Source organism: Haliotis cracherodii, unplaced genomic scaffold, assembly GCF_022045235.1.
Source record: "Haliotis cracherodii isolate W230 unplaced genomic scaffold, xgHalCrac1.p SCAF_1, whole genome shotgun sequence".
NCBI classification, from domain to species: Eukaryota; Metazoa; Mollusca; class Gastropoda; order Lepetellida; family Haliotidae; genus Haliotis; species Haliotis cracherodii.
The window spans coordinates 75,641,303-75,668,648 of NW_027266264.1; the positions used below are offsets into that span (position 1 = coordinate 75,641,303).

The window sequence follows — 27,346 nt, forward strand, 5'->3', positions numbered from 1 at the left end:
GTAAATGGCAAAACAGCGGTGAACATTATATGAACAGTCTGATAATTTACAATCGATTGCCACTATACATGCTTCTCTGACACCAACTGGTTTAGAACGAGCCTTTGTCATATCAAAACTTCATATGTTTCAGGCATACCATTTAGAGCAGCGTTGTTGGATATTGCTGATACTGTTAACAAACATCTGCCGAACATTATTTCTGAACTTCTGGCATCCTCATCTATCAAGGCAATCAAACTGCTGATTCTGGGCGAAACCTTTACTCCATTGGGTAACAGATACACTGACAGCTTTATCCAGGAGCTATCCAAGTTGAACTCTAGATTGACGTTCAAACTGAATTTAAAGGGTGTGGACCTGAGTCAGTTTCTACTAGTACCAGAGTGTGACGGGATGAATGATCTGATTATAGTGCTGCTATCAAGAGGTGCAGACTGTGAAAGCCTGAAATCGTCAGACGATGACACAGCACTTCACGCTGCTATCAAGATATGCGCTCAATCTGGTAACGTATTTTAATATTGGCACATATGAAGAAATTAACATTCCTCCACTTGATTACTGATATTGGTCTAAACAATTTCACAAGAAGAGTCTCTGTAAGTAAACAAGGAAGACGATTCTTCGTTATATTTCGCAGATGTAAGCTTGTAACTATCACATATGATATAGATCAATAAGTATTCCATCTTACAAATGTAAATACGCCAACACTCCACGGGATACCAGAAGCACGCTCATCAATATATTGAAGCAAGTACGATTAACTTCACAGACATTCAATCGTTTTTTATCGTATTGTATTTTCTTGCTACAATTGTAATTGCATGTGTTCCCAGATAGCACATCACTTCTGGAATACATTCTGCAAACACGTCCACAGTTCTTGGATGACAAGGAAGTAAAAAATGGGAAAGGGCTGAGCTTGTATCACACAATATGTGAAATCTACCCCAGTGGAGATTCCACTGTTGGACTGCAGCTGACAGAAATGTTGCTGAACTTCAAATTCACACCTCTGATTTTAAACAACGAAAGAAAATGCGCATCAGATTTACTTCCCAAAGATAGTGAACTGCACACAGTTTTACTCCGTGCTGAGAATGGTATGTGCCTCCCCTGTCATTTTCCAAAAATACACATTCATACACATTAATAACTGATATAATCAACACAACAAACTACCACAACGAAAGTACTCATTTTTAGATTTGTTTATTTTTATATGAGTGAATATATTTCAGTTAAACCTCAACGTGTCAGATTGATGTGGGAGGTATTGTGACTAAAAACAAATAGTAAACTCTCAGTGGTCACTTCAACAGCTTTAAGAGTGAAATCGAAATTAACATTTCCTGTAATAGCTTTTGCAGAATCAGAATCAGAATCACTGAAGAATCAAGGAAATGATGCATTTGGAAAAAGAAATTACGACAAGGCTATTGCTCTCTATAGCCAAGCCCTTAATATATTGGAGTCCAGAACGGACACAAACAGTCACCTACTGGCCATACTGCATGGGAATAGAGCTGAGTGCTACTTCAAGAAGAAGTTATTCAAAGAATCACTTGAAGATGGAAGTAAATGCGTATCTCATGATTCTTCTTGGTTTAGGGTAAATACGGTTTTATTTACAACTTTTGCCATTGTGCGTACACAACCTTCCAGGTAATGCATGTCTGGCTCCAAGTTAGTCTCGTCATATGTGCATGAAAAAATAATGACAAGGTCATGTTTAGGTCGAAATATTCGTTGTTTTTACATAAGGTACCGTTATATTCGAGTTGCAGCTTTTGTCCTTAGACGTCTTGATCAGTTAAGTAGATTTGTCTACAGCTTTCAAGCATTTGTGGAAATGACACTCGGGCATAATCATTAAATCTCGATACACATATATTTAACATTTGTCATACTTTGGATTACAGTTTCTTGGTAATGCAGTTCCATCCAGGATTCGAACCCATTTTGGATTTTGGTGTATAAAATGAGTGAGTGAATATGGTTTTACGCCGCTTTTAGCAATATTCCAGCAATATCACGGCGGGGGACACCAGAAATGGGCTTCACACATTGTACCCGTTTCGGGAATCGAACCCTGGTCTTCGGCGTGACGAGCGAACGCTTTAACCACTAGGCTACCCGACCGCCCCTTGGTGTATAAAAGGTATGAAATAGATTAAAGGATACATTCTTGAAAATTGTGGTGAAATAGGTGGGTTACCATTACAAAACAGACATGTTTAACAATAATATTTAGCTATCATTAATAAAGGACACGTATTTGTTACAGGGACATCAAAAGGTAGCAAAATCATTCATGTCTATGAAGAGATATGAAGATGCAGCCAAAGCATATGCTGAATCATACAACCATTTGACCCCAGATGCAGAAAGGCAGCTTGTGGAAAACACACTCACAGATATGTTAAATGCTTTAAGCAATCTACCTACTGGTAGGTTTGATACATATCCTTTAATTAAATTTCTGAGTTTGCCAATCCGAGCTAATGTTCCATCTCCCATGCATAAAGAGACAGATCAGCAAGTAGAGGAGTACAGTTGGTGCCCATGGGGATGCCTACTTCTTGCCTACCTCCAAGTTCCTTTGTAGATGCTATCAATGAGGTAGTCCAGCATATCAAATATTGTTTTCTCAGGAAACATCAGATGGTATTTGCTTTCCTATTTAGTTAAATTGGCCTGGACCTTGAAAGTCAGAGATGTTACTATATCTTTGGTGATCATGTTTAGTGACAAGTATCTGACGAATCAAGTAGTGAAGTTTTCCCTAACGTTTGTCATGTGGGATAGTGAACAGGTGAATAATATATTTTTGGACATAATTGGACTTGGTTCATTCTGGGTTTGAATCAATTAAACAAATCCTAATCACAAACATAAAACAATTATAAAATGGTGAATATTCAGGGAATAATTAGTCTCGATTATCTGCTGAACATAACATGCATGGATTGATCTGAACACACAAAGGAACATATGGTACAAGTCAAAATAGGGAATTGTATCGGCCATACATTTGGTCAGAAAGCAATTATTTCATGTAAATGTTAACTCAGATATACCCATTTTCATTTCAGGAGTCTATTCAAATATACTTCTCAGAATAGGAAATGTGGGAGATGAAGTGTGGATGCGACTTGCATACCAAAACCTGATGAGAAATAATTTCAAAGCAGCCAAAATCGCAACTGAATTGATCTCAAATTCAACTAGAAGTTTGTCATCAAGGACGTATGACCTCCATCCTCTGTGCAACAAAGATCATCGTCGTCATCCATGGATTGCAAAGTTTCTGCTGACACTTCTCAAGAGTGGCTCTGATCATCGTAGACTTTTCATGAGACAGTGCGACCCTTACTTGCTTACTGGTGTTGTGATAGCATGTGGAAGCGGTATTTCTTTTAATGTTTATTTCTTAACATTCTTTAATGTTGTTTTTTTATCTTACGTTCAATGTTACATGTATCTGAGGTGACTTTTAATGTAGCTAATATTTTCTGTGAATGATTAGATTTTCTTTAGTAAACACTGCAGATCTCCGTATTCTAATCGACAGAGCGTCTGCCAAGAGAGTGAGGTCGGTGGTTCGATCCCTGCCCCCGCGTAATACCAAAAGACGTTAAGAGTTAAGACGTGGTACTTGTACTTAGCCCGCCTGGCGCTGGACATTAAGGTGCTAAAACAAGGACTGCTCGACTGGGCGTCAGTATACTGTGTCAGTGTTGGGCATCCATGTTAAACTGCAAAATGTTATCTCGGTGGACTAGCACTATGCAACCAGCATTACAGAGCTAGCACAAGCAGCCACACACACATGTGCATGAACAACGCCTCTCCTATGGACCAATCAGATTCCACCTCTCGCATCACTCCACGTGAAATCCGATTTTTGCCTCACATCACCTCTTATTTCGTTTTCGTATTATCGTGTTGTGTACATTATTTGTGTGTTAATGATTAAATGAGCAATCTGTGAAGTTTTTGATAAATTATGTATAAAAATGACTTCAACATGTTTTTTTTGTGTTTATGGAGGTATAAACGTAAAAGCAGGGGGTCCACACGTGCTATGCGGATGTAAAAAGTATTCACACTGGTTTTTATGTTTAAAAGATTAATAAACGCAGAACCTGTTGAAGTCAATTCTTAACTTAATATTAGTATGTATTATAAATGCTCACATTCCTGAAATAACTAATTAATTAATATGTTTTTATTAGGTTACATGGATCTTTTGAATTGGCTGATTGACAACATTGCAATCCCCTCAAAAGAACTTAACATCCAAGACTACTTTGGCAACACAGCTCTCCACGTAGCCTGTATGATGGAAAGCAATCCTGATATGAAGCATGATGTCGCAGTTGTCCTCATCCGGAAGGGTGTGAATCCAAATATCTTGAACAATGAGAGACAGACTGCCTTAGCATATGTTGATCCAAAAGAAAAACGTACCATACTAAAGCAAGCAAAACAGAGAAAAGGTAACAATTTTGCAATAATTCAGTTAACCGACTTTAAAAGTTTAGTTTCCACCCTTGCCGAACTAGGCTGGAATTCCTGGGGTCCATCGAAGGGCCACTAGTGGTTATGATGAGTTATGTCCCTTCTAAGCTTCTCCTATAGACCAATCAGATTCCACCTCTCGTATCACTTGCATTTGCTTCAAACAAAATTTCGGCGCCCAGTCTAGACGATCTGATCGATAATCAAGATCTACATTGTGATAAAACGGGTCTTACATCGCATAGTGCATCAAATCACGCGATCACCTTGATTAAAAACATGAACAGATTTGGAAAATGTCTGTTGACAACGAGTTGACGGTGCACATGCTTTACAAATCCTGCCATTGATTGAAATCTGCACGATAGTTTACGAACCAGATTTCGATTTCGTTGCGCGAATTTCATTGGACTATGCATAGACTCGTTAGTCCAGCCCAAATGTAACTCCATAATACCAGCCTAGTTTGGTCAGGTTGGAAACTGTACTTTTATAGTCAATTAACTCTCTTGCCTCGGGAAGATGCAATATTGAGGCTTCTTTGCTAATAATAGTGTGGATGATTACTCATCGTATGGGTGATCTGCAAGCATTTGTCAACATCAAAATCTGTTAATTTGTAGATATAAATATGGCATACATGGTATATTTTCAGGTTCTGGAAGACAACATGGTTTTACTTCTCGGGAAGGTCTTGAAACGTCGAACAATTTTTCCCAAAGGAAAACTGTTAGAGGGAAATCAAAACTTCACAAGGAAAGTCATGACTGCAATGAATGTGATGAGTTAATACAAAAAGCAACATCTATTGCTTTGCGGGATATAGCAAGTGCTGCTGAAATATTTATCAAACTTCTACTGATTGAACAATATCCAAGCCGACATCATGATGTCATTAAGACGTGTATCAACAATATGATACATTTCTTGGCGGAAAATGACCCTACAGGTATGTATTTTTTTTATAAATTATTCTAATTATAAAGATTTATATCATGTACTCATACGTCCCAATATACAATTTAGAAATGAAAAAGATAAGTATGTTGTATAAGTAACTGTTGTAAGCATTTGTACATATAAGAGTAAGGTGGCTAGTAATGTTGAGCAATATCACGAAAAATGTCACTGCAGGAAAATGGTATGTAATAACATTATGTCACTGATGGCTACAAGTACTAAACATATATATAGCAGAAGATGCATACAGATGAGTGAACGAATGATTTTATTCAACTTGTAGAAATCGTTTTATCTCATTGTTCCCATTAGAGAATCAAACCCAGGTTTCTGGTTAGACACTTTAACCACTAGTTTACACCAATGTCTTCCAGTTAATTAATAAGTTGTTAGTTATTGAAAACTATACAAGCTCCTGTTTAGGCACTGCTATCAACATGTTTCAGTGCTACCAGCTCCCTTGCAAAGACTCAAGCCCAGTCATATGAGAACAATCATTGAGGGGTTTGCCAAAAAGGGACGGTGGCAACACTTGGACAATGCCATAGAACTTTATAAGATCCATCTACTGCCAAAGGCGTTTGGGAAGTATATATCAGTATCCTTACTGATAATGAGCAGTGAAAAGTCTTCTCTCAAACTGAAGCTGATAAATCTGTTACAAAACCATGGAGCTGATGTCACCAAAGAGAAGAAAAGCAAAGACGCTCTCCAGTCAGCCTTTTTGAAGAAAGAATATGATATCGTCATGCAGTTGATAGTACTTGGTGTATCTCCTGCAACCATCACCTCACATCCTGATGATACACCACTTCATGCTGCTCTGAATGTGGCTCTTGATGTGTTGGAAGGTACATAGGTTACCATGAGCTAAAGTACTCATGGAAATGAAAAAAAACTGTTTTGCTGGATTTAATAATCGACACAAAGCATTACGTAGATGTAAACACGAAATAACAAAACAACTGGAAAAGTACTAGTCTGGATTTGCTAGTTGTATCTCAGTGCTCATTACAAAATGTACTTTACAGGAGGTAATTTGTAGGCACTTTCAACATTCAAAAATAAAACTAAGTCCAAATTGACATGGCAGAAACAGGCTATAGGCATTATGCAAATTAGCGTGGAAAAAAGTTATCAAAACAACAATAAAAATAACAGCTATGTTTATGTACAAAATAATAATGACATGTAATTGTTGTTTGAGAAGGGAATATGTTACTTTCACGTTCTGATATTTTGACGATGATTCACAAGCCCACAATGCCACTCAAAAATCACTAACCACTGACAAATCACATGCACGTGGGTTTCAAGCACCTGTTTTTACCTGTCGTCAAAGCGTCATAGGTCATGGACATTCACCTTAATCTACTAACAACTGGTTATGCTCAGTTTCACAATAGTCTTTTTTGTTCACATTTTTACACACTTTTACGTGTAAAAAGACATAAAAACCTTTGAGTACTAATTGAGTTGTTTGAATATTTATATATTTTGTATATTAACTGCATTTATTTAAAATCTGAGATAAAAAAGGAGGTTTTTTTCATTTCCGTGAGTACTTTAATATAATTGGAATGTTTATCAGTCATCTGCTATTATTGTGTGTATTTTTTATGTGAAACTGATATTTATTAGAAGTCATAACCTTATGATAATGTTTACAAAATCCAAATAAGGACAGTTTTCATCCATTTTTACAGTTAAGGGCAAAGTGGTAGTTGGAATCATGATAATCATGACCATAATTTGCCCTTTGACCACTGGTCTTGACTTTGAATTCTAATCCCGAAATTAGAAACAAATCGTGTCTGGTGTATTTAGTCCTTCGACCTTGGCAATTCAGGCTTACTCATTTTACTAAAAAACTAAATCTCAGTGAGAATTCTGTTAACTGTAAGTCAATAATTCAAGCCATCTTTGTTTTGTATATGATAAGTTAGATTAGCATGATTCCTTATCACTAGACTCTAAAACCTTTTCATATTCCTTATTTTGACCCATTTTGGGAGCTGGTCCATATATTGGTTGATCACTACGATTAAATTTTGTGTGGCTTTGACAAGGTTAAGATGTTGCTCACATCGTCTAAAATAGAAACTGATAGATAGGTAGGCATGCCAAGAAATCAAAGACTATGTGAAATGTGTTCCTATGGATATATTGAAAGTGAATACCATTTTTTATTGATATGTAGTGCATATGAGCACCTGCGTCAACTGTATGCCCAAAAATGTTTTATGTATTTCCTGGCTTGCATACATGTTAATGTCTGTGAACACCTGAACTGCGTTACAAAATTGTGAATGTTTATTTTCAGTGCTAATAATTTGAGATTGTAAGCGATTGTTGAGAAATGTAGAAATCTGCTCTAGCAATGTTGCATCATGTAATGCATCGATGGCCTACACTTTGTGAATAAATGATGATGATGATTATGATGATGTGATGCATTTTAAAAATAGTCTGTATGATCAACATTAATTAATGTTTAAGTATTGATTTATGATTAGTATCGGTTTTGATCAATAATTTGAAGTGGGAATGATTAATATTTGTCTATTACGTCACATAATAATACACAAACTTTGCTGTTTCAGTTTGACTTTAAATTTGGCACTGTAGTATTGTGGTTTGTAGTGGAGTAGAAAATCATCACTTCATCCAAACTTCAATCCCACATAAACATTCGATTTTATATGTTCCAGTAAATTCAATAGAATTGTGTATACTGATATCTATATGTAAAAGTCATATCTGCTGTGATTTTAATTTTTTGTTTGTTGTAGGTGACTTCAGTATCTTATCCCAGCTGCTGACACTTCATGCAACTGATGCCAAGAAATATAGTTACTTACACCCAAACTGCGTGGACCAAAATGGAGACACATTGCTACATGTGGTGTGTAGGAGGAAGTACACTACAAACACACTAAAAGCTATTGAAATTCTCTGCAAGGAACATGCACTGGCAGATATTGACAATAAGGAAGGCAAGCGTCCCATTGAATATCTCCCTTCTAGAAATGACAGAAGAGCTCAGTATCTTAGATTAATTGGCGGAAGTTCTCATTCAACTATCAAAAGCCAAACGAGAGACGAGAAGAAGGTCATTCCACATGAAGATGATGATGATCAGATGCAAAACCTGCAAAGCGTGAAAACGATTTCAAGAAATCAGAACGAAAACGAGCCGCACAAGAAGAAAACCATTACCGTATCCAAAATGAAGGAAAATATCAGGAATTTTATCCTTGCACGACAAGAAAAAAAGAGCATATTTTCTGATGGATACAGAGAGGTGTCCAATGATGCTGAATCTCTCTTGATAAACAAGGATAGAGATGTTAAAACAGAAGGAACAGAAGCCAACAAAGAGAAAATGCAATCTGTGTTTGAAAGTGAATTAGACAAAGAAACTGAAGCAAGGGATGATTTAGATTCACTGTCATTTAATGACCTCACATGGGAAGTAGAATGTACCCCCGAAGTTCTGAACTTCTTTCTCAACGAATGTATCCCACTGCAGTTAAAGCAAAGTGCTATCTACAAGATTTACATGCTTGGAAATGGAGAGTGGAAGTCAATTGTTTCAAGGGCAATAACTTCTTCAGTCCCAATTCATCTTTATGAAACACGTCTAGGAAGGACTGGCAGTATCGTTTGGGAAAAGGCTGTAGCTTTCTCTGCTAGATGCAGTGAAGAGCCAAAGAACAGACTTTCAGGGGAACATGATTCAACATTAGTTGTAAAAGGTGGACGGGTTTATTCTGAGATTATCAGGATCTGGAACATAACATTTGGTCCTGAAAGCCTTTCTGAAGTCATTGAGACAATAGGTATATCTCATACAAAAGGAAGAATGTGCCTTCTCAAGAAGCACCTTGCATGTCATAACAGGCATCTATTGGGAACAACCTCAACAATTGTGCCTAGACTATTTTCTGAAACAGATGTTGATGATACGATAACCAAACAAGAAATTGTTGATTTGTATCCTCCTGCTTCTCCCAGTAAAACTGAATACCACATAATCAAGTTCTACTCTTTCTCACAAGCACTGGTTAATATGATCCTGCAAAAAACAGAATACCATGCTGATTTTCCTTTTAGAGTGACAGATGTTGAACAGGCTTTAATACAACTTAAATCTGACACACCTATACTACTTCTTGGTAGAAGTGGAACTGGGAAAACGACTTGCTGTATATATAGGATCTGGACAAATTTCATTTCCTATTGGCTAAAGGAAAGAGACATTGGTGAACCTTTCTTGCTAAGAAAGGGGACATTCATTGAGCCTATTGAAGAAACAAACAAAGGTAATTTGAGTAACTGCTAAGGTTACCCTTATAATGTACATAAATCAATATCTTATTTCATTTAATTTATGGTATGTGGGTAATTATTTACCTCAGCCTGTTATCACATTTCATTATCATTCTTTGACCTTGACACTTGATAGAAGCAAAATAGACTTATTATTTGCCCCGTGGGGACATGAGCACTTCCTCCTATTAAGACCACATTACTTCCTTTTCCTTTCTGTCTGGACATATTCGACTTGAAAATTTCTTCTCCGTTAGAATGTTTTTTGTCGCTAGATCTCATAATATTTTTACTTGTTATTGATCCAACACACATTTCCTCATTTCATCGTATTTCGCCCCTATTTGTTTGTTTGTTTGTGCTGTGTGGTATACCTTACAGTTCATTCAGCATGCCAGTTTGAGCTGTGTTCGGGCGTATTGTTCCCCATTTCTAACTCCAAACGTTCAGTGGATTTTGGCATGTAACTTGTGTTTGTGCCTTTGAAGGTGTTTTGTACTGTTTCAATATTTTAGATTATGTCTGAGCTTCCTAAGAGATGTCTCTGTGAGGTTTGTGAATCAAGATGATCTTCCTACAACTCACAAAAATATCCTTCCTGTGTCTTCCTCTTACAGTGATCACCACTCCACCGAGGATCTGTCGTGGGGCCCATCTGATAGTCGGATTGTCAGATCAAGAACCGACACGTGATGAACCTTGGACAACTTCCCTATGCCCGGAGTTCCCTATGTTGGATGTGTGAACGTCTTCCACTGCTCTGGCTTGTGTGCTAGACCAGCCCTTTCAAGTGAAACTGTCTTGCTTCATGTCTCAGGGACATGCTCCAAGGCTTTCAGCAGCTGCCTTTGCCCTGTGTGTAGCCTTGACAAGCGTAGTCTACACGTTCAGCACCAGTGCCCTTGTCAGTGGGAGCCTATATCTCTGATGTTGACGGTCCTTAGCTGATGGCTCAACATTGCTGAACTATTCAGATTCCTCCATGGGATCGGTCACACCATCTCTCTCTTTGGTTGTATGTGGAGGAGTCTCGCTTCCCTTCCTATATTGCCTGCCATCAAAAGAATCACTCAATCTGCCTCTACCTCTTGTTCCAGCTCAGCCCATTGAGGGTCGGCTGCACCTTTAAATTTGAAAGTGGTACCAGATTCCAGACACTAGTTGTGTCACCCAGGTTCTTTGACATGGATACAATATCTCCACCTCACGTTTAGTATCCAGACGACCACGTTCCCATGCTCATGTAAAACATGAATATTTCTGCTATACAAAGGTGCCCTACAACAATTAGATATTCCATGACTCACCGAGGTCTCTGTTCCAGAAGGTTTTCAACCAACCCTACCTTTGAGCTGCCCCTACAATTCCGATTTGTGTCTCTTGCTCAGCTTTGATATCTGGTGTGCCTATAGCTAGCTGGGGGATTAACATCTCAACATTGAAGGATGCCTACATGCACATCCAAATTCATGGCATGTACCACTTTACCCAAGTACCTGCAGTTCGACAACCTCAGACAACACTTCCGGTTTCTTTGATTTGGAATTTCGATGGCTGAATTCTTAAACGGACAACTAATTTTAGTTGAGTTGGGTCCTAAGCCTCCACAAATTGGATCCATCACCGACCAAATATCTCCAATTCGTCTGCGGCTAGGGCAGCTTAGACAGTTGTTTAAGCTCATCGTCTTCGACTAGGCAGCTTTATGACTGGAAATGGGACACTTTCCTTCTTATTATTTTCACGGCAATTTGCCTTTTATGCCCAATGAAATATGTTTCGTCGGACATTCGAGAATGTATATTCTCTGGGGTTAATGCTTAATATATACTTATTCTTATCGCCACACGTCTGCTCCACAGGCGTTTCTGCAATTAGTCACTGCTCTTTTTATGCACTTGCATTTTTCCCATCATTTACGGCAAGGCATCATTGGCACCTTACTGAAAAGTCCTATATAACTAAGAAGTTTCCTTTTTGGGATCTGATCATGCTCTAATGCCAACTTGAGTCGGCCTCCGAATCAACCTTTTGAGTCCTTATGTGACCTTATTCATCTTACTCAGAAGATGGTCTAAATCATGACTTTTGCAACTGCAGGCTGATGTATTGAGGTCCATGCTCTTAATGTCATGCAGGTCATCGAGGTCAACATGGTGTCGCTCATTTGTGACTGATGTGGGAATCATCACCATACCCTCTTCCAGGCAAACTAGACAATGCCTTTCATATTCTTCCTTGTATGGGCTTCAATGATAGTGAAAATATTTCCTTATGCCCATGGCAAATGATCCGTTGTTACCTTGCTCTTACTGAGGAGTTTTGCCTTCAACGTATTCTTACGGTGAATCTGTGGTCTCATAATGAGTATCTGAGACGACTGTGGCTTTTTGGCTCCATTCTACCATTTTGGAAGCCTATGCTGCTTTCTAATGAAGTATGAGCTTTATCAGTGACTATTGCTCTTCACATGAACACTTCTGTTCAAGATCATCGAGGCCTGCTTTTGGCAGTCAGACTCTTCTCTAGTCGCTTAGTGAGGGATGTCTCTGTTGCTGATGTTGATCATCGGTTTTACTGCAGAGGCTAGCTTCTCGTGACCATTGTACATAGTGGATGTACATGTATATATGGTGCAGTTTCTAGTTTCCATGTTCCTGGTTGAAAATTTGCATCTTTCTGAGCCTTCCTCGTGTTTCATTCAGATGTGTGCCATTGAAGGGTTCATGTTACATTCTTCTCTGAGTAGATAACTTGCTCACTTGCCTTAAGGACTGCATTGTAAATGACTCAGAGATTTCAGATGTAGGGTAGCGTATCATGTGATGTCTCCCCACCTTTGCTGCCACATTTTGGACACGACAAATGCACTGTGAGTTCTATGATCTTCAGAGGTCTACTACAGGCTTCAAGCCTGCTCCAGCTGTGGGATTATGCAGAGTGTAATAATATCAAATATAATATTTAGAATATTTCGGATCATAGATACTAAGCTTGTTATCACATGTTGGATCTACCTACCTTTCAGTGTTTGAGCATGGAGAAGGAAGTACTGAGGCTAGGAGAGTGGGCATGTCCAGAGAGGGGAGATAAGAAGTCGTTTTGCTTCAGTCGAGCATCTTTGATGAACGAATGATGATCCAGAAGTATCAAATAGTCTAAATATTAGTTTTAACAAAATATGATTATGGTTACATATTCTAAATGATCAATGGTATAAGAAACAAGTTTTCCATAATGTAATTGTCAACGAAATTCTAATTTTGTACTTATAGTTGCAGTATCCCAAGATGATGACACTGCGCACCAGACTGAAATGTCACAGACAGCATTGCCATCACCATTAGAGCAAACATGCACCAGTGACCAAGGAAATAACACACTTTCTACAGATGAAAATGTACCCGATGATCTCCCGGAAATGGAAGATGCACAGCTGCCCTCACCAGATGAGAATGCATATTTGAATGTTGAAGGTGTTGGCCTAGAGGATGTGATAGTGGATGAGGTGGAAAATGAACAATCCACAAATAAGGACACAGATATTGACAATACTGATGGCAAAGAAGAAGCTGATACCTCTCAACAAGAATTTGACCATCTGCACCAAGTGTTTGTTACTAAAAATCCTGTATTATGTGCAGAGGTAAAAGCAAACTTTTTTGCCATGTGTTGTCCATATGTTGAATTACAAGAACATTTGAATATCGAAACTGCAGAAATACCAGCTAGACTTCAAGATGTTGATGATCGGAGTTATCCACTGTTTATGACCTCCAAACATTTGCTGTTGATGTTAGATGCCTCTCTTGATCCTCCTTATTTCTTTGACAGAAGTGAAGATGGAAATCTGAAAGTGTCTGTAGCAGGCTGGGAGTCACAACATGGGCGTTCTCAAACTTCTCTACATGTTCTAGATTCTGACGATGAATCTGACACAGATGAAACCGCTGATGTGATACAAGGTGTTGAAGAGGAAGGCGCCACAGGGTCATCAAGTAGTGCAAAAAAGTTGGACCATAGGCAAGAAGTTACATATGATTATTTTGTGGAAGATGTTTATCCTAAGCTGCTGAAATACACACCTACACGATATCATCCATCTCTTGTCTGGACAGAAATCATGTCATTTATCAAGGGTTCATTTGAAGCCCTGTCATCAGGGGATTTATCTAAATCTGAATATGAAGAAATTGGCAGAAAGAGAGCACCAAACTTTTCTGGAGAAAGAGATATAGTTTATGAACTATATTGCAGATATGAGCACTTCAAGAGGCAACACAGTCTATTTGATGAAGCAGATATCATACAACATATTTACAAACGCTTAAGGGGAATGCCTAAGAGGCCATGGATGATTCATCAGCTGTTTGTAGATGAGACCCAGGATTTCACACAGTCTGAACTGTTTGTTCTCCTCCGCATCATTCAACACCCCAATGATATGTTTCTTACTGGAGACACAGCCCAAGGCATTATGCGTGGAATATCATTTCGCTTTAAAGATCTTAAATCACTCTTTCACTATGCAAAAAAGTCCTTGCATGCCACTGGACAAGTCAAGCCAATTAATGTCCCAAAGAAGGTCCACCAGCTGACTCATAATTATAGATCACATGCAGGAATTCTATCTCTTGCATCAGCAATTTTAGATGTGATGAAACAGTTTTTTCCAGCATCATTTGACAAACTACAACCAGACCAAGGCCTCTTCAAAGGACCTTACCCCATTCTATTAGAATCATGCAGTCCTGGTGATCTTGCCATTTTACTGCAGGTAATATGTTCACTGATAAAGCAACAGTATGTGTTCATGTATAAAGCATGGTAATATGGGTAGTTGTAAATTATACAGGTAATCCTCTTTTGAAAAAACTAACAAGTTATTTCTGTAGTTTGATACTGTCCTACTTATACTGAAAGACATCCAGCAGGCGACAGATTGCAAATGGAGTGTGCATTGAAACAGAGATCTGTGATTGAACACAGCGACAAATTGGATCAGTGCTTATGCAGACTTTAGGCAGACTTAATACTTCACTTCACTGCCAGTACCCATCAATGTCTAGAAACACACGTACAGATAGGAACTAAAATTGGTTCCCTTGGATGTTGGTGAAAGGCCAAGTTCAAATGAAGTCATACACTACTTATAGTGGTGGAATCCATTGTTAATGACATATTTCTAGGCCAGTGTCACACTGTGTTTCTTCTTGTAAATAAGAATGTGAGTAATGCCCTGCCCTTTAAATACACATATGGTAACATCTGTTGTGCAGATGGGTCGTTCAATTTGGATGTGATTCACAATAATATTAAGACAATTATTTGTAGGGCAACAAGAGAAAGACATCACACATTGAGTTCGGAGCCCACCAGGCTATCCTGGTAGTGAATGACTCTGTGAAGAACAACATGCCCGAGGAGCTGAGCCACGGCATCGTACTCACTATCTATGAGGCAAAGGGGCTGGAGTTTGATGACGTCCTTCTGTACAACTTCTTCAAGGACTCTCAGGTAGGTGACGTGGGCTAATGACGCCACCCATAGCAATAGTTTCATACTTATTCACATGATGAAATCAATGCTATGATACAGATAAATGATATCAAAATGCTTAACATGAGTGGCCATGTAGTCATTATTTGGGCATGGAGGCTATGCTTTTGACTCACTTTATTAATGTGGATTTGGTTTTGAAGAGATGTCCATTATTTACTTGTCAATTTGCAGTATCTGGAGACTTCCCAAGTGTAGTAAGAGAACATTCACTCACTCCAGGATGACAGCCTCCAGGGTCAAGTTGATAAAGCATCTGCTGGTTTGATCCTTGACCACGTCCTACCAAAAGACATTTAAGGATGGTACTTGATGCTACCATGCCTAGCTCTCGACATTAATAGGATAAAACAAGGACCGGTCAGCTCGGAATCAGTATACTGTGTCTGAGTGGGGTATCCATGATAAACTGTGGCATGATATCTCAGTGGGCTACCACTATAAGCCTGGCATTGTACATCACACCAGGATGAGGAATATATATATTTATTTATTTATAAAGTCATTTTCAGTAATGTAATATATATTTGCAGGCATCAAAGGAATGGCGCATTGTTACCACCTTCCTTGAAAATCAAGTGGAAGAGGCTATAAAACAGTCTCACACAGAAAATCTTGTGACGATTGATGAAGGTATGTGTTTTGTTGTCACTTTGTTTTCATCATCATCCCGAGGTAAGGGAGTAAACTGTAAAAGTCCAGTTTCCACCCTTGCCGAACTAGACTGGAATTAGTTATATTTTGACTCTTCTAGTCTGAACCAGGTTGCTACTCCTTTGTTGGACTTCCATCCATTGACATCTGCTGAGGTGTTAGAGTTGATAAAGCAATCTAAACCCACATGCTGCGCCTTAGATCCAGTGCCAACCAAGTTCATACTTCAGCATCTTGACATTCTACTACCTGTTAAAACAAAGATAATTAATTTGAGTTTGGAAACAGGAGTAGTACCGGATCAATTGAAGAAGGCTGTCATCAAACCAACTCTCAAGAAAGCAAATCAGATTTGAAGAACTATAGGCCAATATCAGATTTGTCTTTTCTTTCTAAGCTCTTGGAAAATGCAGTTAACAAGCGGCTAAAGACACATCTTGATTCAAACAACTTGATGTATGAATTTCAATCGATATATAGAGAAGGCCATTGCATGGAGACAGCCCCACTTCACATCCTCAACTACCTCAAAAGTTCTGTAGACAAAGGTTCTAATGCACTTCTCATACTTTTGGACTTATCTGCAGCTATTGATACTGTGGACCACAGTATTCTACTCAGACGTCTAGAAACTGAGGCTGCACTTTGCTTTTATGGATAAGGTCCTTCAGAATCAGGAAGTCAAGAGATTGAATACGGTGTGCCACTAGGTTCAGTCCTTGGACCCATCCTGTTCATACTATACACTTCTCATTCAGAAAAATTCCATTGTCAATGAGTTATATGCTGATGACACCCAACTTGCGGATCAAGCTATAGCTATTGTGAACAACAGACTTTCACTTGCAAATATAGAGTCATGTGTTGATAAAGTTAGCCTTTGGATTTTGTCAAACAAGCTAATGTTGAATGCTGACAAAACTGATGAAATAGTTGTTGGAACCAACATGATGTTAGACAAGCTGGATAAGATCAATTTAACCACCTTTCAAGAAAATGTAACTCCATCAGACAAGGTTAGAAACCTTGATGTCATTATGGTGAGTGGGTGAGTATAGTTTTACACCGCTTTTAGCAATATTCCAGCAATATCACAGCGGGGGGCACCAGAAATGGGCATCACGCATTGTACCTATGTCGGGAATCGAACCCGTGTCTTCGGCGTGACGAGCGAACGCTTTAACCACTGGACTACCCGACCCCCTGTCATTATGGATTGCAATCTATCCATGGAGGCACAGGTCAATGACCTGTGTAGAAAGTATCATTACCAACTCAGGAACATTGGCAAGATTCGACACTTCATGTCTCATGATGCTGCAGCAACACTTGTCAGAACACTGATCTTTTCAAGGCTTGACTATAGTAATAGTCTGCTGAGTGATATTACAAAAGACAGTCTCTCTAAATTTCAACGCATTCAGAATACGGCAGCCTGTATAGTCAGCTGCATTCCTATGAGCTGCCACATCACACCTCTCCTGCAGGCTCTGCACTGGTTGCCCGTTCCAGCACGGATAGAGTTTAAGGTTCTTGTCATAACCTACCAGTGTATCTCCGGCACAGCACCAAGACACCTACGTGACCTCATTCAAGTGTACCAGCCTACCAGATCACAATCCCAGCTTTTGTGTAGTGTTCCAAGATGGAGATAAAAGCGACATGGCTTCAGATCATTCTCCTGTCAAGCAACCAGTCTGTACATAGTCCAATCAAAATTGCATAACCAAATTGACATCTAGTTCGTAAACTGCTGTGCAGATTTCGTTCGATTATCAATTCATGTGTAACATCAACTTAGAGTCAACAGATATTTTCCAAATATTTTTTTATGTTTTTCATCAATGTGCTCACGTGATAAGATGCACTTCGCTCAGTGAGACCCGTTTTATTACAATATATATCTTTATTATCGATCAGATTAATGTTTGAAGCATATGCAAGTGATATAAGAGGTGGCATCTGATTTGTCAATAGGAGAGACATAGAAGGGACATAACTCGTAGTAGCCACTGGTGGCGCTGCGATCGTGGCCAGGGTCAAACTGGTCTTTTGTGGTCAGTTAACATGTTTACATTAGCCTTTACATTTTACCTTGAATTGAATTACAAAAGCAGAACTTTCTTCAGCATATCTAATATCTGTCTCTTCCTGCAGATGTCCTCAATCAGAAAGTGAGACCAAGGCCATTAAAATTTGATGAAACAGAGCACAAGCTACTCAATTCTGAACTGAAACACCTTTACACTGCTGTTACTCGAGCCCGTGTCAACGTTTGGATCTTTGATGAAAATGAAGAAAAGCGGGGTCCCATGTTTGAATTTTTCAAGGCAAAGAAGTTGGTCAAAGTGATATCGGAGGATGATATGACTGATGAAGGTAATATTGGTCAGTGAAGGCATAAAGACAGAATTCTCTATTTGAAGTAATACGTCAGAAACATTAGAGTGTAACATTAGATAATCACCATGTTTCCTTTGCTGGAGACTTCATACAAGCGTGGTATATAAGGGCTTTAGGGATTCACATACAGAGAATACTACATGAGTTTCCACTAGATACTATTTGTATTATTTTAAAACATTCCAAGGTGATTTAATTGAGCGAAACAAAAATAAGAAATCCTCCCTTCCACCTTTGATTGGGAGACATAGATAATTATGTTTATTAGTTCAATACACGAGCTACCATGAAATATAAAATACAACTGCCATGGTGATTTACGAATGAAAATGAAAAGTGTGTGTTTCATGACCACGAATAACCAATCAGTTTTCTCATGATGTTTTCAAATATTTGTTCCTGCAATGCAGCATTAGGTGTCACAATGTTCGCTGAGAAGTCAACTTCAGAGGACTGGCTGAAGAGAGCTGAGGAGATGATGGAACGACGTCTGTACGAAGTTGCAGCAAAATGTTTCCGGATGGGAAAAGATGATGCAAAATCAAAGCTTGCTCTAGCCTTAAACCAAGAACTGACCGCATTAAGAAGCACTGATAATCTTAAACAGGTGAAGGTTGAGTTTATCTGTGCTGCCGAGCATTTATTGGACTGCTCTGAAGACAAAAGGGCTGTCCAGTGCCTGCAAAAGGCACATGAGTTTGAACTTGCTGGTCTCTTGTATGAAAAATGTGGAATGGTAAGTACGTCATCAACATATCCTAAAGTACATAATGAAAATAAGTTTTAATATAAATATGATGCTGAAGAGAATGAAAATCATTGGACATTCTTGAATATTTAGTTACTTATTATTCGTAATCATAGAAGGATCCTTTTTTCACTTAAGTTCATAATATAGCTTTAAGTTAACTAATTGGTAATTGTGTACATAAATGTCCGAGGCGTCGGGGTAGCATGAGTGGTTAAAGCGCTCCATGTAACGCCGAAGGCTAGGGTTCGATTCTCCACATTGTTACAATGCTCATTTCTGGTGTCCCCCGCCCTTTATTTTGGTTGTCCCTCGCCCCTATTTTGGTTTTTCCCCGCCCTGATCTTGCAGGAATATATACTCACTCACTCACTTGCAAAAATGTCCCTTGAATGTGTGTAATATTTTTATCCCAATGGCATAGTTTTGACAGATGTATATTGATGAGAGATTAATGCAGAGCACATTTTCTTGCAGTGGCTTAAAGCAGGGAAAATGTATCGTGCATGTAATAAATCACTTGAGGAAAGCAGATGTAAAGAGCAGCTTGGTCACTTCAATTCTGCCATAGATGTTCTCTCCAGGGCTGAACTTTACGAGGAAGCTATTGACTGTCTGCACAGATACACACTGCTAGCTGATGTAAGTTTATTATATCAGGTATCAAACAAGTGCTGCTAAATTGCTGACAAAGAAAGCAATACCTTATTTTATGCAACCTTGACTTACTCTATACATAACTAGGACACATGATCGGGATAGCTTGTTGTGTCACCTCCAAAACGAAATCAGTCTATTCCTCTTGAATAATTTATTGAATTAATGCCATTATTTTGAGAGCATGTTCTGTGTATCTTGTGCTTTGATACTAAAGTTATATTATTCAGGACATGGTTGGGAGAGGACAGATACTCTCACCGACCCTACAAAAGCATAAACCCAAAAGCAGTTTCACAACTGAAAGACTGAGCTACAAAGCTGCTAACTGTTACCTGAAGATGAGGAATAAAGAGAAGATGATTGCCTCCTTGGAACGCCTGCCTAGAGTTGGAGATCGAATAGAATTTCTGAAGAAAACTATCTATTATGAAGAGGCTATTATGTTAATGGTGAAAGAAGGTAAATAAATTTAGTAAAATTTACAACATAATAGGCTTGCTATTAAGCCAATATTCGATGCTTCATGACAAAATGATTCGGATGTTAACTACAGATACATTGGAAGTTTTAACATTAATCCTAATTTTAACCTCATATCTGTCAGAAATATGTCAAACATGGAGTGTTAAACTGTTGCATATGAAGTTCTTGTTGGAATTCAACTATAAGTGTATGATCAAACTTTGCCAACAGAATTGTGCCAACAGAAAGAAAGTTTGTTATCTCAAGGAAATTACTGAAAGAAAATGCTTATCTCTTTCATAAATCGCCACTGAGAATTACATTTAAAAAATGTTTCATGAAAATATTACTTAGATTAGCACAGTTATGTTTGTCATCAGTGAATGAGTGAGTGGGTTGTGTTTAGCGCTGCTTTTAACAATAATTCAGTAATATCATAGCGTGTCAGCTTAATGTGGGAGAAAAGCTTGAAGTGATGCAGATCTTAGACGTTTATCACTTCGGTGAAACCCACTAGCACGGGTATGGTGCTGACAAACCTAGGATTCGAACCCACAATCATAAGTTTCTGGCGTGCCCAAGGGACGTAACTCCGCACAGCGACTTATGGTGCCCCAGACGACTGGGCCACCCGTGTCCCCGTTTGTCAACAGATTGACTTATGGACATGCATAGTTTAAAAAAAAATCTTTTTAAACACGTCGTGATTTGAGAAAAGGGATGACACATGATATTTTTCTGGTGCAGGCAAGACGGCAGATGCAATCAGGATATTCCTCCAGCATGGCAAAGTAAATGAAGCCCTTGACTTAGCAAAGACTGTTGACGACTGGATATCAATTGGTGAATGTCATTACATCCGGGCCTTGCAGATGATGTCAGAACAGGATACTGATCTCCAGGATGATAAGATAAAAGTTCATCTCACTGAAGCATGCAGTGCTTTCCAGTTGACAGGAAACTTAAATTACCTTGGAATTTCAATACTCACCAATGCTACATTCTTATTTTCAAAAGAAGGTGCAAGGACCGCATTTGCCAAGTTTCAGAATACAAGACCATATGCAAATGAAGCAGGCATGCTCGAATCTTTAGATTTTGTACTGAAGGTTTCCAAAGCAGATGCATGCATTGATTTCGCTGACATTAAAGCCCTCATCAGAGGAGTTGAATGCATGTTCAGTGTATTAAAGTCTCTTTTGAAACCTGATACATACGAGGAAAAATCAAGATCAAAGCTTTACCTTGAGTTTTATGGCCTGTATGAGAAAGACATTGATACGGTTATTTTGTTTCCAAAACAAAAACCCCGCATTATGGCATTGGCTCCTGAGTTACTGAATGAAACTGAAGAGCAGCATGTAGAAGTGGAGAAAAACAAGAAACAGGTGTGCCTCATACTCTCCAATCACCTTGTCTTTCTATTAAAGAACTGGATAAATGAAATAAGGGACTTTCTTCGTACATACATTGATTGCCATCTCCTTTGCCCATGGTTTATGGAGGGTAGAAAATGCAACAATGGTCAACAATGTAGATACCACCATTCACAGTACACTATCAACACGGGATTTAAGACCCTCGAAGCACTTGTTTGGGAAGTAAATCTTGACAGTATTTTGCAAAATTGGGTAAGAAATCGCCGTGAACTGAAAGAAGATAAATCAAATGTGATGGAAATATTCACAAGAATGAATATTGTCATCGACGAAAATGATTTTGATTCTTGTGAAAGGCTGTTGGACTTCCTGATTCCAGAGCATGAACATATGAGCGTATCAAATAGCAGTCAGTTACTCAGAACAGGGAAAGTCCCACAACAAATTGAATATTATTTCAGAAACCATTGGTTGTGTAAGGGACGCCAAGGTGAGAACCTACTGAAGGAACGTTCCAAAAGCATAGACTGGTTTGTACAGGCCACACTTTTTGGTGGCTTATTTAGAGTAGATTTAGATATAAGGGCTCACTATGAAGACCTGGAAATGAAACTATGGGAATATCAGCCTGATTGGCTTTTCAGGAAGTTTGGACATCATGCACTTTATGTTCAGTATGATGATGAAACGGTGGTCATTGAAAGCCTTGGACGGAGAATTCATGATGTTTTCCTTTGGTTGCAAGAAGTTCCGGTGAAAGCCGTCATTGAGTATAGCAAATGCGTCAGATTTCTTTGCAGTAAGGACAGAAGCTCACTTCTCCCCAAAATGTCAGTATTTTGTCTGTGGCAGGAATTATTCGCCTGTGTGACATTTCTAATTATTGCAAGACTGTCACCCGCATCTCCAGGATTTATAGTGCCTGATTCATATGTTGCAATCACTTCTTTTTTTAACTGTATGTTCAGAAGTCAAAACGTTAGAATAGAAGACTTGATTCAGCGAAGTGCTATGAAGAAAGAAAATATAAAAGTGATGAAGGATTGTATATATAAGATCTTTGAAGTCATTTGTGGTGAGAAACTCAACCTTCTGAAACTCCTATTCAACTTAGGAAAGGGCTCTTACCTTCAAGCAGAGAGGTGCTTTGTTATTGCTTTGGTTTTGATGGTGAATGTTGATGTGTTTGTCTCACTGAAACTACGAAGTGTGTTGATGAAAACAATACTGAGTCTGAGTCTGCCTGAGGATGCCCCAGCAAGACTGTCCATAGCTCTAGAAGAAGTGAAAAGCTCAAAAGATACTAAAGCTATTGCTAAAGCACTGAACACATTCTTGGCAGCGAAAGGAGGACATTTGTTAATGTGTCATTGGGAGCAGAGTGGAAATGAACATATACACAGTCATGCACTGGATATTGATACAATATCAAGTTCTCAAAGCTTGGCAAAAGACACAAATACCCAAATCACTGATGAAACAAGGCATCAGGAAGAAATGCAAAATATGGAGGGTGGTGCTGTAAGAGATGAGGATGATGGAGAAGAAGGTGATGGTGATGATGTAACACTGACGTTTGGCGAAAGAGAGGAAAGACAGTGTCAACAGATGCTGATGAGAGACACAAACATTAAAGATGACGCTGCAATAAAAATACAAAGGTTCTTTAAACGTTTGACATTTGTGGAAAGAGTAGATTCAAGGAAGTTCAAAGACAGATGCTTTGAGCAGCACTTGACCGAAATGTTTTCTCCCTTTCGGATAAGTCAGACGGATTGTGGTGTTTGTGGAGTACACCTTTGTGCTGAATCAGGTGAAAAAGGAGAGGCAGTAGGATCTCATGCCAAGGTTACTATGGACAGCAAATCCTCTGACACACACAAAACATCACAACGCCACGAAGAAACCGAAGAACATGTCGACAGAAATACACAATTTGAGACATTCAGGTCATTACACACAGAACACTTCATCCTGACCATTAGGGATATAAAGATGTTCATCTCCAAAGGTAAACTGAGAGACCAACAGCATGTAAAGGAACAGTATCCATATCGGGAATTGGACATTTCTCGATTAGTGCGCCAGTTGGACGAAATTTTGAAATTAAACGATAGTATCTTGCATGAACGTAAGTGGAATCTCATACTGAAGTTGCAGCAAGATATGGCGACGATGTTTGGTGATTTTGAGAAGATCAAGACAGAAATGGAACAAGTTCATGACATGAAGGTATCTTTCATGTCTTAAGTTCACTTATGTTCGTATGTTTCAAACAGAACCTTGACATATCATCCTCACTAGGCTTGTCATAATAGTAGGAACCATACATGTATTACATAGGATTACTGAAATTGTTTTTGTTGCTGACATTAAAATGATTGAAAGAAACTTATTGTGTTAGTAGCAACATTATTTACTGCAACCTGAAAACTGAACGAGAATATAGATACATACAGGTATGTTCAATATTAAAGGTTATTAAAAATATCAAAATGTAGTTCTGAGACATTGTTTTCCCTGACTATTTTAGATAAACAAGAACCATTACATTGTATTTGTTTATAGCGCCTGTCTTATTCTTTAAGGGAAACGTCAATACTGACTCGACATCGGGCCCCAATGAAGAAATTCCGGACGCATATTCAGACAATGAAAGTGATATTGAAAAAGAACCCTTTGAAAAGACGGCCAAAAGACCAGATCGACATTTTCAAAGTCAAGACAGTACCAAAGGTGCAAGACAAACGAGAAAGTCACAAAGACTGCGCTATCGCAAGAATCAGAAAAAAAACACCTACGAAAAACCTCCAAGATTTCAAAAGAAAGGAAAGGATAACGAAGAGCTGCAACAAGCTGAAACTCAGTTTGAACAGGACAGGCACAATGTATATTTCTGTTGATACCATGTCTTAGGGTAAAACAAAACAGAGCGAAGATATCTCATAAGGGTAGTTTTAAACTGAACAGTTGAAAATAGCATTTGTCTTCCGTTTTCCTTTTACCTTTCCTTGATGTGAATGTTGACAGATATGTACATGTTTTGTCATAGTGTAAGATGCCAGTTTCATGTAGTGTATGTCATATTTTATATGTCTTTCAATCTTGTTTTCATATTATATTTGCATCAATTAATTATTAATTGTACATTTAGTATTATTATATGCGTGTCGGACGTTGTGGAGGTTATATGATTGTAATACGAGAGACCCAGTTTCGATTCCCATGCTGAATAGTGTGTAAAGACTTGTTTGTTTGGTCATGTGTCTTGAACGTGCGATCATACGAAACCATTTGGTGTATTTCATGTGAGCAGTACATTGGCATCACACCAATGTCGATCATCTGATGTGGGCACGGTGGACCAGTTATCTAAAGGCACGCAGTTCTCTGTGCAGAGTTGCATTCCTTACGCATGAAAATCGAATCTTGTTAGTTCGAACCCGGTTCACCCTGATTATGTCAGTACCATACCCATACTCGTGCGTTTCAAGAAAGTGCTAATTGTCAAAGACCTGCATCACTTTGGGTTTTCCTCCTACATCAAGCTGCCTTACTCACTCATCACCTGATTTCCTTCACTGAAATGTGCAACAATTATGTTATAATTATGATAACAAGTCAACTAAAATGGCAAGACAATATTGCATTTTTAGACATCACCCTGTACACAATATAGCCTACTTCCGTGGACAGATATGACCTTTAACTTCAAAATGTTATGTAGGTATTTGTACACCTGATTGGAGAGCCTTTAATTTACGTTCTTTCGCTTTCCTCAATCGCCAGTTAGATAGATGATAATGTGTTATGACACATACACAAGTATCAGCTATATTCTGGCAGCTAGGAGAACGTGACAGATCAGAACGTTAGCTTTTGGTAATCATAAAGGTTGATGATTTAATTACGTAAGTAGATGAAGAATCCCAGAAGTATGTAATTGAATTATGAACAAAGAACCTTGACATATGAATGTTTAAGGACAATTCAGTGTGAGCTTAAAGATACGAAAGTATCTTGAAACTGGTTTCCATTCTTTGGCATTTCAAAAGTAGAAATCATCATGATTTGTGAAAAAAAATCTAAATCCTACAATTGAGATAAGTGTATGTCTTTGAAGACAGCATTTGTACATAGTTGGTTTTGATGACGGTGTAGCTATATAGGTGGTCATATGGTTAACATGTTGACAGTGTTAGGTACATGTTCAATATTGTAAAATAACGTGTTTGAGACTGCATTGGAGCACAATGTGCTCGAGACTGCATTGAAACATCACATGATAATGCCAGTATAAGGTCTTGTTATAATACAGACCTATTGTTATTTAACTTATTTGTGCAGTACCCGCATATTGTTTCTCATCATGTTCGTCATCGATACCTGATACATGTACCCATGTTACATTGCGAATTGTACCCTCGTGTATGTTACTGCATACGTTAATATGTAATAACGAACATGATACATGTACACAAAAATGTTACATTGCGAATTGTATCCTCGTGTATGTTACTGCATGAGTTAATATGTAATGACGAACATAATACTTGTACACATGTTACATTGCGAATTGTATCCTTGTGTATGTTACTGCATGCGTTAATATGTAATAACGAACATGATACATGTACACATGTTACATTGCGAATTGTATCCTCGTGTATGTTACTGCATGCGTTAATATGTAATAACGAACATGATACATGTACACATGTTACATTGCGAATTGTATCCTTGTGTATGTTACTGCATGCGTTAATATGTAATAACGAACATGATACATGTACACATGTTACATTGCGAATTGTATCCTTGTGTATGTTACTGCATGCGTTAATATGTAATAACGAACATGATACATGTACACATGTTACATTGCGAATTGTATCCTTGTGTATGTTACTGCATGCGTTAATATGTAATAACGAACATGATACATGTACACATGTTACATTGCGAATTGTATCCTTGTGTGTGTGTTACTGCATGCGTTAATATGTAATAACGAACATCATATGTGTACACATGTTACATTGCGAATTGTATCCTTGTGTACGTTACTGCATGCGTTAATATGTAATAACGAACATGATACATGTACAAATGTTACATTGCGAATTGTATCCTTGTGTATGTTACTGCATGAGTTAATATGTAATACAAACCATGTGGCGGCAGGCTTGTTACTTTCTGGTTGAAGTAGACTTTTGGTTTGCAGAGAAACATGTGAACATGTGCAAAAGCAGAATTCATGTACTATCTGCTATGTTTATATTGTAATTGCTATTGATTTCTAGTTAAACTGTTTTATTTTACAGTCCTGTTGTTTTCAGTTTAGTTATGCTCATTCTCATTGCCATTCGCGAACACCTGATATCATCACTATTTGATATCTATAGAATACTAAATGAGCCCATATTAATACCAGAACTATTCACGAGTTGCATTAAATTGATGCTAAACAGGGGCGAGTTTAGTATTTTATTTATTACTTGCCGTTTTAAACCCTTTTTAGAATTTCAATGTCGTGTGTGAATATAGGCAGACATCAACGCGATCTACAGCATTATCCAATTAAGTTTAACAAAACAATACTTCAAACACGTCAAAAGTTGACACGTATTAATTTAATACCATGCAACGGCCCACCTTA

The 27,346-nt window shown here is 38.3% G+C and overlaps 1 protein-coding gene across 1 annotated transcript in view; it reads left to right on the forward strand.

The window, feature by feature from the left end:
- LOC139474874 (TPR and ankyrin repeat-containing protein 1-like) overlaps positions 1-26,696 on the forward strand; it is a 33,084-nt gene extending 6,388 nt beyond the window's left edge. The window contains exons 7-24 of the mRNA XM_071258098.1: positions 134-508; positions 843-1,109; positions 1,368-1,618; positions 2,294-2,456; positions 3,102-3,416; positions 4,245-4,508; positions 5,186-5,479; positions 5,937-6,341; positions 8,283-9,815; positions 13,098-14,599; positions 15,157-15,339; positions 15,915-16,014; positions 18,193-18,414; positions 18,849-19,174; positions 19,664-19,828; positions 20,074-20,305; positions 21,056-23,919; positions 24,276-26,696. Coding sequence (XP_071114199.1) covers positions 134-508; positions 843-1,109; positions 1,368-1,618; positions 2,294-2,456; positions 3,102-3,416; positions 4,245-4,508; positions 5,186-5,479; positions 5,937-6,341; positions 8,283-9,815; positions 13,098-14,599; positions 15,157-15,339; positions 15,915-16,014; positions 18,193-18,414; positions 18,849-19,174; positions 19,664-19,828; positions 20,074-20,305; positions 21,056-23,919; positions 24,276-24,590 — 9,776 coding nt within the window. The 3' untranslated portion in view covers positions 24,591-26,696. The remainder of the gene's footprint in view (positions 1-133; positions 509-842; positions 1,110-1,367; positions 1,619-2,293; positions 2,457-3,101; positions 3,417-4,244; positions 4,509-5,185; positions 5,480-5,936; positions 6,342-8,282; positions 9,816-13,097; positions 14,600-15,156; positions 15,340-15,914; positions 16,015-18,192; positions 18,415-18,848; positions 19,175-19,663; positions 19,829-20,073; positions 20,306-21,055; positions 23,920-24,275) is intronic.
- The last annotated feature ends 650 nt before the right edge of the window (positions 26,697-27,346 follow it).